This window comes from Phascolarctos cinereus, unplaced genomic scaffold (assembly GCF_003287225.1).
Source record: "Phascolarctos cinereus isolate Bilbo 61053 unplaced genomic scaffold, phaCin_HiC Scaffold_4;HRSCAF=312, whole genome shotgun sequence".
NCBI lineage: Eukaryota > Metazoa > Chordata > Mammalia > Diprotodontia > Phascolarctidae > Phascolarctos > Phascolarctos cinereus.
In genome coordinates, this window is record NW_027555847.1 from 51,758,289 (window position 1) to 51,777,365 (window position 19,077).

Sequence of the window (19,077 nt, forward strand, 5' to 3'; positions counted from 1 at the left end):
TGCTTGAGGCAACCAGTGCCATAAATGTATTTCCTGGAGTGAAAAGCACAATCTCCTTCAATTTTAAAATCAGAGAAATTTAGAGCTGAGACGGACCTCAGAAACCAGTTAGTCTAAAATCTCACTGAAGACAGAAACAAGGCCCGGAATATTCTGGCCCAAGGTCACAGAACCAGTTGTTGACATCCTCAAAAGGTCACCACAGCATAAAGCAAGGGCATTTAACCTTTGGTGTGTTTCATAAACTCCTTTGGCAGTTTGGTAAAACCTTTTTCAACATCATGTTTTTAAATGCATAACATAAAATTCATAGGGTTATAAGGAAATAAATTATATTAAAATATAGTTATGAAAAAAAAATTTGAAGTTCACAGAACCCTAGGCTCAGAATTCCTGATACAGATGAAAGTATACTGGGTTGAGGTCAAGGACAACCAGGTTCCAGGCCCAATTCTCCCAGAAGCTACCTCTGTGTCCTTGGGCAAGTCATTTCCTGATTCGGTTTTCTCATCTGTAAAATGAAGGGGCAGGACTGTACAATTGTGTACTTTGCAGTAATACTATCTTACTTTTGTTTAGCATCTTTTGGCTTACAAAGAACTTTATGGAGGTTATCCGAATATCAAGGTCAATGAGTGTTTAATAAACTTTTTGCTGTTGTTGCTGATTGATAGTGTCCCCTGCTGTCAATCTAACATCACAGCCAGCTTTGATAGCAACCGAAAAGAAAATATGTCCATGATGTGGCATAGTGGGAGCCTGTATTCACCTGGTACAGTGGATTGGGAGTTGAAAGGACATGGGTTCCAGGGTGAGGCACACGGGACTTGTTTCACTTCTCAGTTCCCTTATCTGTCAAACAAGGGTGTGGGATTTTGTACCTTTCGGCTGTAAACCATAAGTCAGTTCATTCTCTCCATTTTACAACTGAGGAAATTGAGGGTCAGAGGGATGATAACCTTCTCAGAGTCAGCCTCACAGCTACTAAGGGGAAAATCTAAGACTTTAACCCAAGTGTCTCCTCCAAATTCAGGGTTTTCTCCACCACCACCCCCCTTCAGACCACCCTTTTCTAATGCAACCACTTTACGGCCCAGGTATGCTGACTTCAAAGACCTTTCCTCCACACCACACTGATTCTTGGGAAGACCCTGGCTCCAGTGTTCCAGAGTTCTGTGAACAGACTTCTCTAAACTTTAATAACCTCCCTGCTTTTCCTTGGGAACAGGTTTCCTGTCCGACAAGTAGAGACAAGCTTCAAAGGCCCAACATGTGGGTCACTTTACTTCTCAGAAAAGCAACTCATTCACTAAGACAATTTTCTTTTCAATGGTTTGAAATTCATTATGTAGCAGCAATCTATATCCTCTGATTCCAAGAAGGGGGCCCAGCTTCAGATTCTATTCTACCAGTAAGACCAGACTTCAAGGGCAGGATTCATGATGAAATGACATTCAGACAAGGGAAGTCATGGCAAAGCGGAACAAGGATAGGAAACAATGACAGCAGTTCTCATTCCCAAGATGGAAATTCTTCAGGGAATTGACTGGTTAGGAAAGAATTTTGTCATGATAATCCCCTTTCCCTAAACCTGTAGGAAATGGGAAGAATGACTCTTCTACCATCATCCCCTACACCGATTCCTTTACTGACATTGTAATCACAATGTAACAGAAAGAGTTCTGAATCTGGAGCCAGGAGACCTGGGTTGGAATCCTGGATCTGCTACCCACCACTTGTGTGATCATAGGCAAGTTAGTTAATTTCTCTGGCCCTGAGTTTCCTCTCCTGTAAAAGGAGGGGATTAGACCATTTTTCTAATTCTACAACTTAGGATGTACTGGCTGGGTCAAGAGATTTGGCCTATAACCAAAGTCAATGTGGGAGGATCACGGGATCATAGATTTTGAGCTAGATGGGACTCATCAATTCTGACCCCCTCATTTAACAAGTGAGAAATATGACACCAAGAGAGGGAAGTGGTAGATCCCCCCAAATGGAGGTCTATGAGCACAGACTGGACAGTCACTTGTTGACTGTGCTCTAGCAGGGATTCTTTTAAAGGTATAGACTGGAGCATAGAGCTGCTAAGGTCCCTTCTAATTCTAAAACTCTTCCATTCTGTCATTTAGTGACTTGTCCAGAGTCACACAAAGAATTAAAGGCAGAGCTCAGAATGAGAATCCTGTTCAACCCCCAAGTCCAGAGTTCTTAAATAGATGGAAGAATTCACAGGCTGAGAGAGAATGTGGAGAAGTCCACGGCATATGCCCCTAAGTAGTGATGGCAGATGGCACTGACCTTGGGAATTCCAGGCCAGGCGTCTCACCTCATCCCCCATGTGGGGCTGGAACTCAAACTTGAGTGGAGGGCAGAAGACCTGGTTGCACATGTCCATGACCGTATGCTTGTCACTCCTCGCATCTAAGTTGTCCACTGCGTTTTCTATGACATCCAGCCCCTCGTGGCGAGAGGTCTCCAGGTTATATTCAGCTGAGAGGTAGGTCCTGAAGGTTCGGGCCAGGCTGGTGTGAAAGCCCAGATCACAACACTTAAGGGTAGAGAAGAGCCCAAAACAGAACAGTCAAGGTACAACAGAGGTTTCCATTTACAATATGACAAATAGGCACCTCGAGGTCTCCAGAAGTAAACACTTTCATATCCAAAGGCTCCAGTGAATTTGTGAAGCCCACCTCAAACATTAAACCAAAGGCCAGTTCCTAGCATACTTTCTTAGAGAAGTTCAGGGTGTCTAAAGCCTGGGTGATGGAAGGAAGAAGGGATAAAGCTCCATTCAACTTTTCCTCTTTCCTCTGCAAGAAAGGAAAGGCTTGCAGTGGAGGAAAAGAGAGAGGCCAGATGGCCAGGGTGTCCTGAACTTGCCAGGAACCCTCCTCATATTCTGAACAAGGAGACTGAGCTTCCTTCTCCTCTCCACAAGGGCAAGGACAGTTCATCCCCAAGTGGACTGGAACCTAGAACCCAGATATTCTCCATTTCAGCTGGAAATATACCAGGGCCCCAGGGGTAAGATCAGTTAGTCAAAGTATATTTACTGAGGATCTAGCACATCCAGATCCCAGTGACCAGCACAGTGGGAAGTGAGTACAAGAGAAATTGTTTCTGCTTGAAACTAGCTTCCGAACAGGATGTTCTGTCCTTTAACGCCCAGCTGAAGCCCCCTTCCTCCATAATGAACGTGTCCACTCACACCAAACTCTCCCTGCCCTACTTCCTTGGTGGCTCATGTCCCCTCACTTGTAAAATGGGTGAAAATTATCTATTATGCAAAATTAGTACTTTGAGAGATTATATCCAACTCTCTCACTGTTCATGCTGAATAATTTGGCACATTAGGATAGCATATAAAGATAGTACATCTGCATATACCTAGTTGTGGGCTCAGAACTGTGATTTCATTGGTAGGGAGCTTTCCAAAGAAGAAAGTCCACCTATCAATACAGGGAGGCATCTTCTTTGCAATTTACATTGTTCACAGAATTGCCTAGAATAGGGAACCGTTTAGTGACTGGCCCAAGAACAGAACCAGCATATGTTAGAGGAAGGGCTTGAACCCAGGTATTTCTGGCATGAAGGCTAGTGTTCCATTCATTCTGCCACGCTGCCTGGGTGTGTGTTTCTGTGTGTATATGAGAGAGAGAGAGAGAGAGAGAGAGAGAGAGAGAGAGAGAGACAGAGAGACAGAGAGAGACAGAGAGAGACAGAGAGAGAGACAGACAGAGAGAGAGAGAGAGAGAGACAGACAGACAGACAGACAGAGAGAGAGAGAGAACATATACATACATAGGGTGTTCCAAAAATCTTAGCTCAATTTTAAGCTTTACTAGCTTTGGGATATCTTGTATACTGTAATAATAAACACCATTTATAGAGTGCTTTATGTGTATCTCATTTGAACTTCACAGTAACCCTGTGAGGAAGATGCTTTTATTATTTACCCATTTTACAAATGAGGAAACTGAGGCTGAAAACAGTTAAGGGACTTGCCCAGAGTCATGCAGTTAGTGTTTGAGGCAAGATTCAAACTCCCAGTCCTATACTCTATTCCCTACACTACTATTTATATTACTATATTTATATATACATAAAATATTTTAATATATTTATATATATACACATATATACATACACATATATATGTGTGCGTATGTGTATGTGTGCATGAAGCCAGCTTCTTTTGTGTTTCCCTTGCACCTAGTATGTCTGTTTAGCAGATGGTTAATACTTTTGGATATATACAAACAAACATATGAACATGTACACATAAACACAACAATACGATCACCAAAGACACATACGCCATGCATACTCACGAAAATTGCACTCACTTATCCTAGAGGTCAATATTCATTCACACCCAGACAATGGACCCAAATTCCCAGGCTCCTCTCACACTGGACCATGTGCCAAAGATAAATAGCTCCTGACCAGCCCTCCTTCCGAATCTCCAGATTTTCCGGTCTCTCAGAATGGCTCTCAGTAAAGGCCCAAGTAGGTCTATGTGACTGGCCAGTTATGTACCTCATTTATACCAAGCAAGCAGGGAGTGAAGCGGGGACTTACGTCGATCAGATCGGAGACATCATGGATATAATATTTGCTGATGGCTGCATTGGTGGCCGCTAGGTTCAGCAAATAGTCATTCCGGGCCTTGGTGCACTTCAGCTTATTTTCCGAGTACTTGGCTTGCCTCTGGAGGGGGACAGAGATGGGGCATAGATACCCAGTTAGCCTGTGGCTTGCTCAAAACTGAGGTTCTGATTTTTCTCCCAGGCAAACCTAGCCAGGGAATGGCAGACACTCCCCAGGTCTGGTGTTATGCTAGGCCAGCCCAGGCAGAGAGGAGATGCGGTGCCCAGCGAAACCTCAGGCCCTATCCCTAAGAGGACAAAGGGAAAATGTTCTTTCTGTTACAATCCAAAGGAAGTTCTAATTCCTTTAACCATTCCCTAGAAGGACAATCTTCAAACATTTTAATTAACTCTGAAGCTCTTCTCTGATATCCTCTCCTCCCCCGTGACGTTTTTACATGTTACTTTAGATTTCAGAGCTTAGAACTGGGCAGCCAGACTCAAGAGACTGAGCAGATGAGTTAGCAAGCCTTCTCAAGGAATATATTTTGTTCTATCAGTTATCAGTGCAGTACTGCGGCATACTTGCTATGACTCACGTGAGGCTCTTGGCATCACGGTCTCCGGAGGCTGGGTAGACTCTGGAGATCAGCTTTTGTTTGACAGATAAAGAAACTGAGGCTAACACATTGTCAGTGATTTGCCCAAGCTCACACAGCTAATCTGTAGCCAAACTAGGCCTATCCATATGTCCTGTCTCCTGACTACCAAGCTAAGACTCTCTCCAATATATGATACTTTACAGTTTTTAAAGGACATTCCTCAAAACAATCCTAAAGGCAGACTGTATAAGCACTACTATCCCCAGTTAACAGATGAGAAAATGGAGAGTGAGAAAAGTGACTTGCCTAAGCTTACCCAGCTACTATGACCCACACGGAATAAGAACTTGAACCCTGGTCTCCTTACTCTAGATATATAACTAACACCAATACATAAATTATCCTATTAATTATTATATTTTATTAATAGAGAATATAATATATGAGATATAATATAATATGCCATATATCATATTTTATTACTATTTTTTACAGCTGGGGCAAGTAGCATAAAATGCCCCTTCAGCCACTGCCTGGGAGACTGCCAAAACGATCGGGGGAGTAAGGATGTCAGCCAGGCAAGTATAGCTATGGCTAGACTAATACCTCCCAGTAAGGGAACTCTTACCTAATTATTCTTGCTAACTAGGTACAAAGATTGGTTGTTTCTACACTGCTGAAGAACTGCTAAGGCCATCACTAAATTTCACTGCCCTGGGGAAAAGCCTCAGTGACCATATCCTAGTTAAGGGATCTGTCTTGTATGAACTCCGGTGAGCTTGGCCTCTCTGTACTCCTTCCTCATAATTTCCTTCCATTTGCTTCTGGTTGGGTTTCTAAGTCATAAAGACCTTGCTAAGTTTTAATCTCATTGTCTGGGTTGTTTAGTTTCCATGAGGAATAGTCATAATAGCCCAGGTTTAAATAGCACTTCAAGAATTTTCCCCCCAGTGACCCCAACCTCTGGCCCCACCTGGCCTTTCCAGCCTCTTTCTACAGTGTTCTCCATCTGTGCTCCGCAGTCAGGTTAAAATGGCTTTCTTGCTGCTCCTCCCACATCTCCTCCTGCCTTTGCATTAGCTAGCCCCCTGCCCTACCTCCTGCTCCCCCTCCCCAATTACTGCACATTTCTCTTGTATGTGTTCTGCAAATACTCACTTTTATACATGTTCCCTCTCCTGATAGATTGTAAGCTCCTTGAGGGCAGGGATTGTAACTCTTTTTTTTCCATCTTTGTATTCCCAGTGCCTAGCAAAGTGCCTTACACGTGTCAATCTCACCTTGTTCAGCCATTTTTCAGTCGTGTCTGACTCTTTGTGACCCCATTTGGGGTTTTCTTGGCAAAGATTAAATTAGAGGGGTTTGCAATTTCCTTCTCCAGCTCATTTTACAGATGAGGCAAATGGGGTTAAATGATTTGTCAAGGGTCATACAGCTAGTAAGTGTCTGAGGTTGGATTTGAACTCACGTTTTTCTGACTCCAAGCCTAGTGCTCTATCCACCACCTAGTTACCTTATACATGGTAGGTGCTTAACAAATGCATGTCAAACTGAAGGCAGGGGTTGTTCTGTTTTTGTATGCCCAGCACACCGTGCCTAGCACATCACAGGCATTTAATTAATGCTTGTTGGTTGATTTTTGACAGCAAAGACTGATTTGTCTTTCTTTTTAACCCCCATGCCTACCATCACCCCTTGCATATAGTAGACACTTAATAAATGCTCGCTGCATGAATGTGTTGAATCTAATAGTATAGGTATCAAGAAGTCTAATCATCTCAGTCTGGGGCTGACAGTTCCTGAGTAGGCATTCATCACCAGCCTCCCATATCCTACTCTGGGGCCCAAGCCAGCCCCCTTACCCTGGTTAACACTTAATCCCACAGTGGACTGCTAATCAGGGTCTGAGGCCAGCTGCACAGCCACTAATGTCCATCCCAGAAGTAATCAGAAGGTGCTGACTCGGCTTGAATTGGGCAGAGGCAGTGGGGCTCTTCTGCCTTCCCTGCTGACTCTGGCCCTGCTCACAGAACATGGGCAGCCCCTGCCCGCTGCTCGACACCCACCTCCCTGGGTGCTTGAAGGACAGCAGGAGATGCCCACTCCCCCTGGAGTGTCCCCTTCTGGGTGAGCCCCCAGCCTTCCCTCAGAAGCAATGCCCCACCACCTGCCTTCTCCTTCATCTTCTCCATCTTCTTGACGGAACTCCTGCGCTGCGGCCTGTCCTCATGCCGGAGCAGATTCATACCAAGGTCACCTGACTTGTTGAACTGCTTCTCCTCTTGCTTCTCGGCCTCTTTTAACTTGCTCTCAGCGCTAAGGCTCTCTGCGTGATACATGTGATAGGTTTTCATGACCTAAGACACGGAAATGAAGGAAAGTTAACATTCCACCACCTTTCTGTGTATTTTCATATCTCTCTTACACAGACTCTCAATGCCAGTTGCAGACATCTTCCCACTGTCCCCCACAAAGGTCATGCTCATTCCAACTCCATGCTATTCTATCTGCCTATAATGCCTTCCTCCACCCCCAGTGACCCACCTCCTAACCATATCCTTTCCATCCTTCCAGGTTCAGCTCAAGTCACTGTCCCAGGCCACGGCAACTTCTCCTATTGCTGACTTCCTCTGTGCTTACTGATTGTACTTTATGTTAAAACAAATTATATTTCTTATTGTTCTTCCATGCATTCAAGGCTTGTCTCCCCAAGGAGAATGTAAGTTCTATGAGGATACCAAGCCTGAAACATTTCTTATGTTTCCCCTAGAGCCAACCACAGTGCTATTCACAGAGTAGCTTAGCTCTATTACTTGAAATATGGGTGACCTCAGGCAAATCACTGGTTTCCTAAACTATAAAATAACAGGGTTAGATGAGACGACCCCCTACTAATTCAAAATCTATGATCCCAGGAATGTCTTGTAGGCCTGCCTCTTAAAATGAGGTGTATTTGAAGGACTGTAATAGACATCATCCTCTGGGAACTAGATTGAAAGATTGGGGCCCATTGCTTTGCAGAGACCATGCCAAGTGGTTTCAAGGTTGTCTGGAGACAGGGTGACAAAATATCCCAAGGCTTGCCCAACCCAAACATGCGAACCACATATAGGCTAATTCCTGGAGATTGTGTGGGTGATGATCAATAAATCATGTTCTTTTATTGACCAGTGTAAGGGTACTGCCTGCCCCATAGAGAGTTAGGAACCTCTATGGGGATTTGATGACCCTTACAACAAACCCTGGAGTGTAAGCAAGAGCACTTAGAAGTCCTTGTCTCTGAAGGAGGCAAGTAAGTTGGTGGAGCAAGCTCTGTACACTCAGTCTCTGGCAATTACAGACCCAAGAGCCCCACAAGGGTTAGGAGAAACTAATCTTCGACTTTTGCCCAATCTTCTGCCCTCCTCTCCTTGGCCCATAACCCCTCTTGCACACCTTACAATGAGCTGCTGTTTCCTCTACCTCTTTGCAATGCTGCAAGGTTGCATACAGTCTATTCTACCCCCAACAGAAACACTACAGATGTAATCCATTCCACCCCCAAGTCCCTCAAACACAAGAGATTAGATTAAAGGCTGGGTTTTGATCATCCCAGTACATTTGGAAAGAAAACGGCACATGTGCTGTTCTCGCCTAATGTGCTCTTAGTCACATCATCTTCTTTCATCGTCTGTCTCCAGGACTTTAAATATTTGGTTTCATGTTGTGTCGAGATGGCAGAAATGTTCTGATCTATTTGAGAAAGCAGACTATGAGGCTAATTGCCTAGATGCACAGCTGGGAGTACAGAGGGCTATGGCGCTATAACTCAGGGCTGCTCCTCATCACAGGGGTGCCATCAGTGGGGGAGTGGGGGAGTGGGGGCGGGGAGCCTGGGCAGCATCTGATTATGGACAACATCTGGACAGAGCTCCCATGGGGACTGCAAGGGTGGCTTGTTCCATGATGTGAAAAACCAATCCATTCCAATGTAGCCTGACTTTGGAGGAGCATGGAGACTTGGGGGGCTAGACAGTATATAGGCATGCAGGAGAGCCTTCCAAGCCACTCTTCCCTGTGGTGCCCCAAAGCTGGGCTACAATAAGTATTCATTAAGTGCCTACACTGTGCTAGGTACTGGTGGTGGGAGAGAAAGAGGGAGAGGGGTGATGGAAAGGGTGGGGGGACTTAGATTCTGAGGAAGAGTGGGAGGTGGTTACACAGTCATTAAACAGGTTAAGTATCAAGCTGATTATTTGAAAAGATTGTTATTTATGCTTGCCCTTTGTTCTCGAAGAAGACCAAGACATCAGGAAGATGATGATGATGCCATGACTTGCAAGTGGATTGGATTTAAGTCAGGGAGGGCTCACTAGCCTCACTCTCTCTTCCAGAGTCATCAGCCTCCAGTGGCAAGATATAGATCAGGAGGACTGGAGATGCAGAAATATAGTAATACCTGGAGGGATCAGAAAAGGCTTCCCACCAGAGGAAGCTTGGGTAGGGCCTTGAAGAAAACAAAGGATTCTAAGAGGAAGAGGTGGAGAGCGAGTGCATTCCAGGCTTGAGGGCACATCCTGGGCACAAGGACAGGCGGTAGATAGAATGCCAAGTTTAAGGAACAGCAACATTCTGTGTGTCTGGAACACAGAATGCATAGAAGAAGAATGATATGCAGTAAGTCTGGGAAACTTAGTTGGAGCCAGATTCTGAAGGGCCTCACATGCTGAGATGAATGAATTTTATTTTACTCTAGAGGTAAGTGGAAACTTACTCAAGCTTCCTGAGCAAGGGAGTGACAAAGTCAGCCTTGTGTTTCAGAGAGATTATTCTGGGCTCTGGGTGGGGAAAGGGTTAAAGAGGAGGAGAGACAAGCAGATAACAGTCCAAATCAAAACCTGTTGCAATAGTCCAAGTAAAAACAACTGAACTCCCCCTACTCATGGCCACATGAGTAGAGGGAAGAAAAAAGATACCAGAGATAATTGTGGAGGTAAAATCAATAAGACTTAGCAACTAATTGCATATGGGTGGTGAGGGAGAGAGAAATAATTCCAAAGTTGTAAACCTAGATGACCGGAAGGATGATGTGGCCCTGGAAAGAAAGTGAGAAGTGTGGAGGAGGGAAAAATTTGTGAGTGGGGGAAGGTATTAGTTCTGTTTTGTACATATGGAAAACATTCAAGGGTACTGATTTCTCTTTCTAGAGGAGAGCTATGGAATGAAAATCTTTCCCCAAAAGAATACAATTGATTTTGAAGAGTAGGGGAAAGTATGGGAAAGAGTATGGAGTGAGTGCAGGGAAACAGATAATCTCCAACATCAGATAATTTAAAAATTATTCCTATTCAACTAGTACGAGTTATTTGTTCATTCATTCATTCATTCATTTCATTCATTATAGCAATAGCATGTGACTTTCCCAGTTTACCAGGCTGATACTCAAATGAATAGACACTGAGGATCTAGTAACATTAAAAATGGGAAAGATCATTCCAGTAGGATGAAGGGAAAGGCACACATGGAATTAAACCTTTTCCAGGAAGAATCCACAAAGAACACACTGCACAAACAGATATTGTTGTTCGTCCTTCATTCTAGAAGAGGACCAATGACATCAGGAGGATGATGTCTTGACTTGCAAGTGCATTAGATTTAATGATCATGAGTTGTATTGTCATGCACCAGCTAGTGGAAGAGGGTTAAGGGGCAGGGCCAGGGGTGTGCTGAAGCCAGCTCGAAGGCTAAGGAGAGCCAATGGTTAGATTTTGTTAAAAAAATTATGCCTCAGAAATCAGCAAACATAATAAATCCTCCAATTGATTTATTGTTTTGTTGATTGTCTAGACTTAAGAATGTGAAGACGAAAATAAAAATTCAGAGTCAACTTAAAAGTTTGTCACGCATACTTTTTTTTTTTTTTAGAGAATGAATTGTTAAATGTTTACCAACAGACCTTTGGCTACAGGGAAATAGAGCTATCATACTGAAGCCATGATTTAACACTTCATCTGTCCAACAAGTCTCCAGTTAACCAGCAAGTGTTTACGGAGCTCCAATTGTGTTCTTGGCCCAGGGCTCAGAGTACAATGACAAGTGTGCCCTGGGGACACTCCTCCATGCCCCCAGGATCCTCCATTATTGTTAGGGAAGTAAAATTTATACTGTGAAGCAATTAGCGAAATGTAATAAAACAATATATGAACATGAACCCCCTCCCAGATCACTTCCTTGCTGAGGCAGAGGGGCTTGCATAGCTCAATGAAACTATGAGCTATGTTGTGCAGGGTTACCCTATGGACAGGTCACAGTGGAGAGTTCTGACAAAAAGTGATCTACTGGAGAAGGAAATGGCGAACCACTCAAGTGCCCATGCCAAGAAAACCCCACAGACAGTATTCAAGTGCTAAAACAGATGACATCAGAAGATGAATCCTCCATTGCCAGAAGGGGTCCAACTCTTACTGAGGCAGACTTCAGGAGATAGTAGAGGACAGAAGGACCTGGCGTGCCACAGTCCATGGGGTCATGAAGAGTCGGAAACAACTGAACAACTGATCAACAACGACCAGGGACAAGACCCTTCACCCCTCTGGTTTCCTTATCTGGCATGAAGACAGAGCTAAAGAGAGACAATGTAGTAAAGCAGGGAAGGAGCTACACTAAGAAGCCAGAAGATCTGGGAGGTGAGACACTAGACTTAAATCTCTGAGGCTGAGTGGCTCTTAAAGGGTAAGAGGGCAAACTTGACCCTAATCAGTCTAGCCAAGAAGACCCAAAACAATGATCCCCTCAAGCTGCAAAGTTTTATTGACTCCCCCAAACAGTTGGGGAGAGCCAGCTCGCTCGCCAATAAACTCTAGAACTCCACATCAGATTTTATGAATCTGAAACCACTCCCATCTCATCAAGCTAGGCTTTTTCTGCTCATCCCAAATTCATTATTCTCATTTATCAACAACTCCCTCAAGCAAACTCAGGTTGTGTCTTGGTTCCTTTAGTAAGGTTATTAAATAGCTCTAGAGGTTTCCATGCTCTAAGGAATACATGCATGGCCACAACACTGGCTTGTAAACTGAATTTCTGCAAATCAAATAAGTTACACGTTATATTCAAATCAACCTCCTTTTCTGTGGTGACTGACTCAATAAAGATGCTGTTTACCAGTTTGGAACTGTAGGTTAGAGAGTAACTCACTTTACCACAGCAGTAGTTCGGAGCTTGTAAATTCTGGAGCACATATGAGGATATTCAGAATATAAACTGGTAACTTTCTTCTCCCCCTCATCACTACTGATTTTTAAAAAATCAAAACCACTGGGATCCTAGAATATTAGAACCGGAATAACAGAATCACAGAACTTTAGATCTGGAAGGTACCTTGGAGGTACAACTGCCCCATTTTTTAGATGAGAAAACCAGGGCCCAGAGAGGTCAGGTTACTTAGCTAAGGGCAAACAGAACTGGAACAAGAATCCACGCCTGACTCTCATCCTCTGCTTTTTCCACCACTGTATGCAATCTTCCAATGAGTATTAATTCTGACATGTCAGGAACAATCACATACCTTAGCGATAATCTAGTCCAGCCCTCTGACTCTACAGAGAAAGAAACAGAAGTCCAAGAAAAGGAAGTGAATCACCCAAAGTGGCACAGAGCAAGAAGCTACAACATCCATCTTCTCTCTCCCAGACCAATGCTACTACCACATCATTTCATGTTGATCCAGACCTGGGATTTCATCTGGGTACAGAACTCCCAGTTGGAAATGCTCTCCAGTGTTGCAGCTTAGGCTCTTGGAGAGTAGCCTGGGGACACTGAGAGCTTTGGCAGGTTAAGGGATTTTTCCTGCTTGTCCTATAACCATGGCCCAAGTCTACCTGACACCATCCACTATACCTTGCTGCCTCTCTGACAAAACCACCAAAATACCCAGCATTTCTCCTACAAGACTGGATCATCCCTCCTAGAGACAAACCATTCCCACTTTTCATAGCTTTCTACTTCACCAATCCACTGGTTTGAAGGTCCCTATGAGCCACCTGTACTTTGCTCACTGCCAACCTGACCTGCTCATTCAGTGGCTTCCAATCAGAACATGTCCCAAGAACCACGCACACTCAGAATTTTGTCTTATCACTCACTGTACATGAACCACCTAGTAGCAAAACCAGGTTGCTGCAGATGAAAAGAGATCCCAATCCTGTGCCAAGAACGTGCTCATCTACTTTCCTCTGTTCTAATTTCCCATGCAATTTTGAGGAACCACTACGGGGAAGGCAGTAACTCAAGTTCTGAATTCTCACCATGCTCTGAAGATTAAATGCATGACAGCAACACTGATTTGTAAAGTGAATTTACATAAATAAAATAAGTCATACATTGTAAAGAAATCAACCTCTTTTTCTGCAGTGACTGACACTATAAAGATGCTGTTTACTAGTTCGGAATTGTGTGTTAAAGGACATTACCTCCACCAAGGGCTTTCTGCTCACTTAGAGGTCATTCTCTCCCCTCTCACAAACTCAATGTCACTCCCAACCCTACAGATGCTGGTCTCTTCTAGGCCATGACCCCATCCTGGCATTTGTTTCAAGTTCCTATGCAGCTACAGAAACTACATGCAGACCCAAGAACAGGTAGAGAGCTTAGGAATGACCACACCTGCAGTGAGTTCCATGCCAAGGAAGCTGTTCTGCCCATCTGGAGACAGCTACATGACAGCTATTACAAAAGCTACTAACACTGTGCTTCCCAATATCTTTTGTTCCTCAGCCCCCTTTCAAAAGTGGCAACAACAAGAGTGCTAGCAATTCCTAGGGTAATTTAATATGCAACACATAATATTCTGCAATTATTTGTTGCCTATTGTTGTTGAGTTTTTTCAGTCATGTCTGACTCTTTATCACCCCATTTGGGATTTTCCTGGCAAAGATACTGGAGTGGTTTGCCATTTCCTCCTCCAGTTCATTTTGCAGAAGAGGAAACTGAGGCAAATAGGGTTAAGTGACTTGCCCAGCGTCACACAGCTAGTATCTGAGGCCACATTTGAACTCAGGATTTCCTGACTTTGGGTTCAGCAGTCTATCCACCGCACCACCTAACTGCCCTATTTATTCTTTAAGGTGTCATTTAAAAATTTTTTTAGCTGGAACTCCTTGGACTACCAGTATTGGGAACTCCAAAGAATTGAGAATGACTGTAGTAAAGAATGCCTCTGGTATTAGCTACTGAACTTAGCCATCCTCTAAGTCAGGAGTTCTTAACTTGAGATCTTTGACCTTAGGTTTTTGTTGTTGGTGGTTTTAATATTCTGATAATTATTTCAATATAATTATTTTATTTTTAATACTATGTTTTATGCATTTAAAACCATGATTCTGAGAAGAGGATCATAGGCTTTACCAGACTTTCAAAGGGCTACATGACACAAAAAGGACGAAGAATTTCGACTCTAAGAGGTGATTTGCATAGGTCTGCTCCTGCAGGAGATCATGCCAGGGAGCTGGTGTTTATTCACATCCTGCTGAGGAATTCTACCCCTTCCATTTCTGGTTCCCTTTTCACCATGGTGTGACTGTGGCATTTCCCTCCGACTTGCATCCTGGGCAATGGTCCAGAAGCAAAGAGTCTTATTTTTCAAATTCTTAGGAGAATGGAATTCCTCTATAGACATCAGCTTGCTTGTGCAAATCTATATAGAGCTGGAGAAATCTAGAGGCAGCCATGAGTTTGCCAAATTACCAGGGATCAAATAGCCAATGATAAGATCTAACCTCAAGCTAACTCACAAACTTGTCTTATTTGAGCTTCTCTTGGTATCTAGCAGTAGAGGAAACAACCAGAGAAGATAGTCTTCTCACATACTGCTACCACCCATCCATCTTCCCAATCTCCTTCTCTTGGTAAAGCCTAGGAAGCCTCTCTGGTCTCCTCAGCAATCCTGTGCTTTAAAGAGGCTGCCAGTAGTTACAGGACTGGACTCAGAAATTCATGAAGACCTGAGTTAGAATCTTGCCTTAAGTCACCTGTTACGTGAACCTGGGCAAATCACTTAACTTCTGTCAGAAGCAGTTTTTCCTTCCCTGTAAAATAGGGATAATAATAGGACCATCTCACAGGATTACTGTGATGATCAAACAAAATAACGTATGCTAAACAGTTTACAAACCATAAATCACTATATAAATGTGGGTTATTATTACTATTCTGCCAGTGAGGTGCACCCCCTCTGCTCAACCCTTCCTCTGCTCTGTGCTGAGGTCACTGACTCAGGAACCATGGTTCCATGGGTGAATCGAAGTCTACAGTTAAATGGCCCTGCCCAACAATTTCTTTTTTGCCCGTGATTTCACAGGTACGGGGAACTCCTGTGTGGGAATTCCCTAATTAGAAACTCATAGGTGATTTATAGTCTTAGATAGTTGCTTTGGGAACTGAAATGGTAAGTGACTTGTCATATAGCCAGCACGTGTCAGAAATAGGACTGGAACCTAGGCCTTCCTGAGACCTAACCATTATACCACATTGTTTCTCTGTCCCATAATTAGGGCACAGAGATGCAGTGATAACGCTGTATGCAACTTTTCTTGCTGCAATTATCGTTAACAGGTTCTTTTCATTAGAACCCTCTAGGACAGCTGGTTTGGATGGATGAGGAGTAGGGCCAAGAAATGAATAGGAGAAATGGAAAGCATTTGGAAAGCTGTACAATGCCTTCAATGATCCCCAAGCCACTCACCCAACACAAAATCCCATATTATTTTAGACCTTTATTTTTCTGGTATCACAGCTTCGCCGAGTCTGTGAATCACAGACCACCATAACTCCTGAAGAATCAGAATTACAAGTGAGCCCAAGGGCAGTGGAAAGAAGCATGGTGCGTGTAAGCAGGCTGAGGAATTCCAATGGCCACATGTGTTGAATAAGCAGCACAAAACGTATCACCTAAGAACTCGAGATTAAAAAAGGGGGGGGGGGGAGGCAGGGCCAGTGAGGCAGTTAGAGCAAGGAATAGCAAGAGATGGACAGTCTGGGCAAGTTATATAACCTCTGTCTGCCTCAGTTTCCTCAACTGTAAAACAGGGATCATAAAAGTACTTCCCTCCTAGAAAAGCTGTGAAGATTAAATGACACGATATTTGTCCTACTACTATTACCATATGGGCCCACTGTGTGCTAGATACTTGGCACAGTGACTGACACATAGTAGTGACCTCATGTTTGTTCCCTCCACTGCCCCCTCCTTTTTGTAGAAGGGAAGCCCTTACAGAGAACCAGGTATAAGATTAAAGAGGAATCACGTCATTCATTTCACCCTTTACACCATCAGAGGAGGTGATATCTTGGGTCTAGGAGAATACCCAAAGATCAACAAGAGACCAGTGTCTAGGCTTCTAGGTGGTACCACTGACAGAGTGCTAGTCTTACAGTCAGAAAGTCCTGAGTGTGAATCCTGCTCTTAAAAATGACCCTGGACAAGTCACTTAACCCTTGTTTGCCTCAGAATCCTCACCTTTAAAAAGGGAACAATAATGCACCTGCCACACAGGGCTGCTGAGATGATCCAGTGAAATAATATGTCAAGTCCTTTATAAACCTGAAAGTATTATATCATTATTAGATCTTAACAACAGCTATGAATGTTCACTTAGGTTTAGATCCAGGGGACAGGGGCCTGAATATAAACTCTACTATTTGCTCCCTGTTTGAGTATGCCAATTCACTCCTCAGGGGCAGCCAGATGGCACAATGGATAGACTGCCGGGCCTGGGGTCAGGAAGACTCATCTTCCTGAGTTCAAATCTAACCTCAGACCTTTACTAGCTGCGTGAGTCTGGGCAAGTCACTTAGCCCTGTTTGCCTCAGTTTCCTCATCTCTCAGATGAGCTGGCAAAGAAAATGGTAAACAACTCCAGTCTCTTTGCCAAAAAAAAAAAAAACCCAAATGGCGTCACGGAGAGTAAAACACAACTGAAACAACTCAACAACGACAACTCACTTCTCTGGCCTCAGTTTCTTCCTCTATAAAATGAAGAAGTGAAACTAGCTGCTCTCTGGGGTCCCTTCCAGTGCTAACGCCAACGATCATGTAATTGTGGCAAGAGTAACCCACGGACGTGCCATTAACTTTGTTCTATTCAACGATGATCAAAGAAAGGAAGCAATGAAAAAGCACTGCTAGGCATAGGCCCTGACCTCAAGCAGCTTACATTTTAATAGGGAAAGCAACACACAGAGAGAAATGGTGGCCATGGAGGAGCACTGTGGTCCAGAAAGTTACTGGGAAGGGAAATGGGATCACAGGATTGACACACTTCCTCCATTTTTATTAATGACTTGGCTGAAGGTATATGAGCCAACATGTTTCCAAAACATGTTGATTACTAATATATGTATATATGTATTTATGTTAAAAAAAAAAGGCATCAAGAAAATATATTCTTAAAAAAAAAAAAGACTTGGGAAGCACTGGACATGATTACTACTGAACATTCCAAAAAATGAAAGCCACGCTATAGAAATAGGAAAATAACTGGTAATTGATATAGGAACCATTTTGGAATCAGCAGCCTATGTGAAATCAATTCATTAACTGGATAGGACAAAGGTAAAAATCATGACCAAATTCAAAAGAATAAAAATAAGAAGAAGACACTGCAAATAATTACCAACTCTAGCCTGAACTGGTTAAGTTCATTGAGAAACAGGAAAACTCTGATTATCACCATTTTTAGAGGAGTTTAGCTTAGGTAAAGTAACCATCACAAAGAAGAGGCTTAAAGAATTCAGAAGCCACCTCATGCAGCAAACACAATCTCTTTTCCAAGTGGAAAGGTCTAATAGAGAAAAAAAGGCAGCACAAAACAAAAGGTTAAGAGCTATATTTCCCCACAAAACTGCAAAAAGCAATGAACGAGGAAGAATGAGCCTACATGGCATGAGACTAGGAGCTCACAGGAAACAGGAGGGCTGCCACAAGGGCAAAGGAGGGCACATGTTGTCCCAGTTTTCAATAAAAGGAAGAGAAGAGAGTCTGAAATCTATAGGCCAGTCACTTTGACTTCAATTTCTGAGAAAATTCTAGAACATATCATTACAAAGACAGTTACTGGATATCTCAAAAGGGAAGGGGTGATTACAAAGAGCCAGCCAGTTTCAACAAAAACAGAGTATGTCAAAATGACCTCATTTCCTTTTCTGGGAGAGCTAATAGACTGTTAGATCAGGGGAGCCCTGTGGTTAGAGCTTAGGTAGATTTTAATAAATCTGTTGATAAAGTATACTATATTATTCTGGTGGAGAAGATAGAAAGATACTAGTAAATGATAATAGAAGATCAATTTGGCATCTGCATGAAGTATAGATTAAAAAGGAGATCTACTGATGTCCAAACCTTCTGACCAGAGATTCTACTACTAGACAATAATATCTATATTACAGATATATACATCTATATATATCAATATCAATAAGAAAAAAGTCCCCATATATGGCAAACATGTGTCCCCATATATGATAAAAAGAAAGTCCCCATATATGCCAAAATATTCAAAGCAGCACTTCTGTGATCACAAAGAACTGAAACCAAGAAGATGTCCATTGACTGGGGAGTGTTTAGTAAACAAGTTGTAGGATGTGAATGTAATGGAATATTACTTGGCTGTAAGAAACAAGCACTATAATGAATACCAAAAAGAATGGAAAGATGTGAACCAATGAAGAATAAAGTAAACTGAGCCAAGAAAACAACATATAGAATGACAACAGTGAAAATGAAAGAATAACCATTTGGTGAATGTCACCAAATTATACAGAACAAGCATAGCCTCAAATAAAACAGATTGAGAAGATACCTCCCCCCACTACTTTGCAGAGGTGGGAGGTTCATGAGTGTAGAATAC

General features: G+C 43.1%; 1 protein-coding gene across 1 annotated transcript in view; it reads right to left on the minus strand.

Annotated features, from left to right (window-relative positions):
* Nucleotides 1-19,077, minus strand: part of SRGAP3 (SLIT-ROBO Rho GTPase activating protein 3) — a 283,316-nt gene that overhangs the window by 75,555 nt on the left and 188,684 nt on the right. The window contains 3 exon segments of the mRNA XM_020973788.2: nucleotides 2,330-2,551; nucleotides 4,585-4,713; nucleotides 7,366-7,551. Coding sequence (XP_020829447.1) covers nucleotides 2,330-2,551; nucleotides 4,585-4,713; nucleotides 7,366-7,551 — 537 coding nt within the window.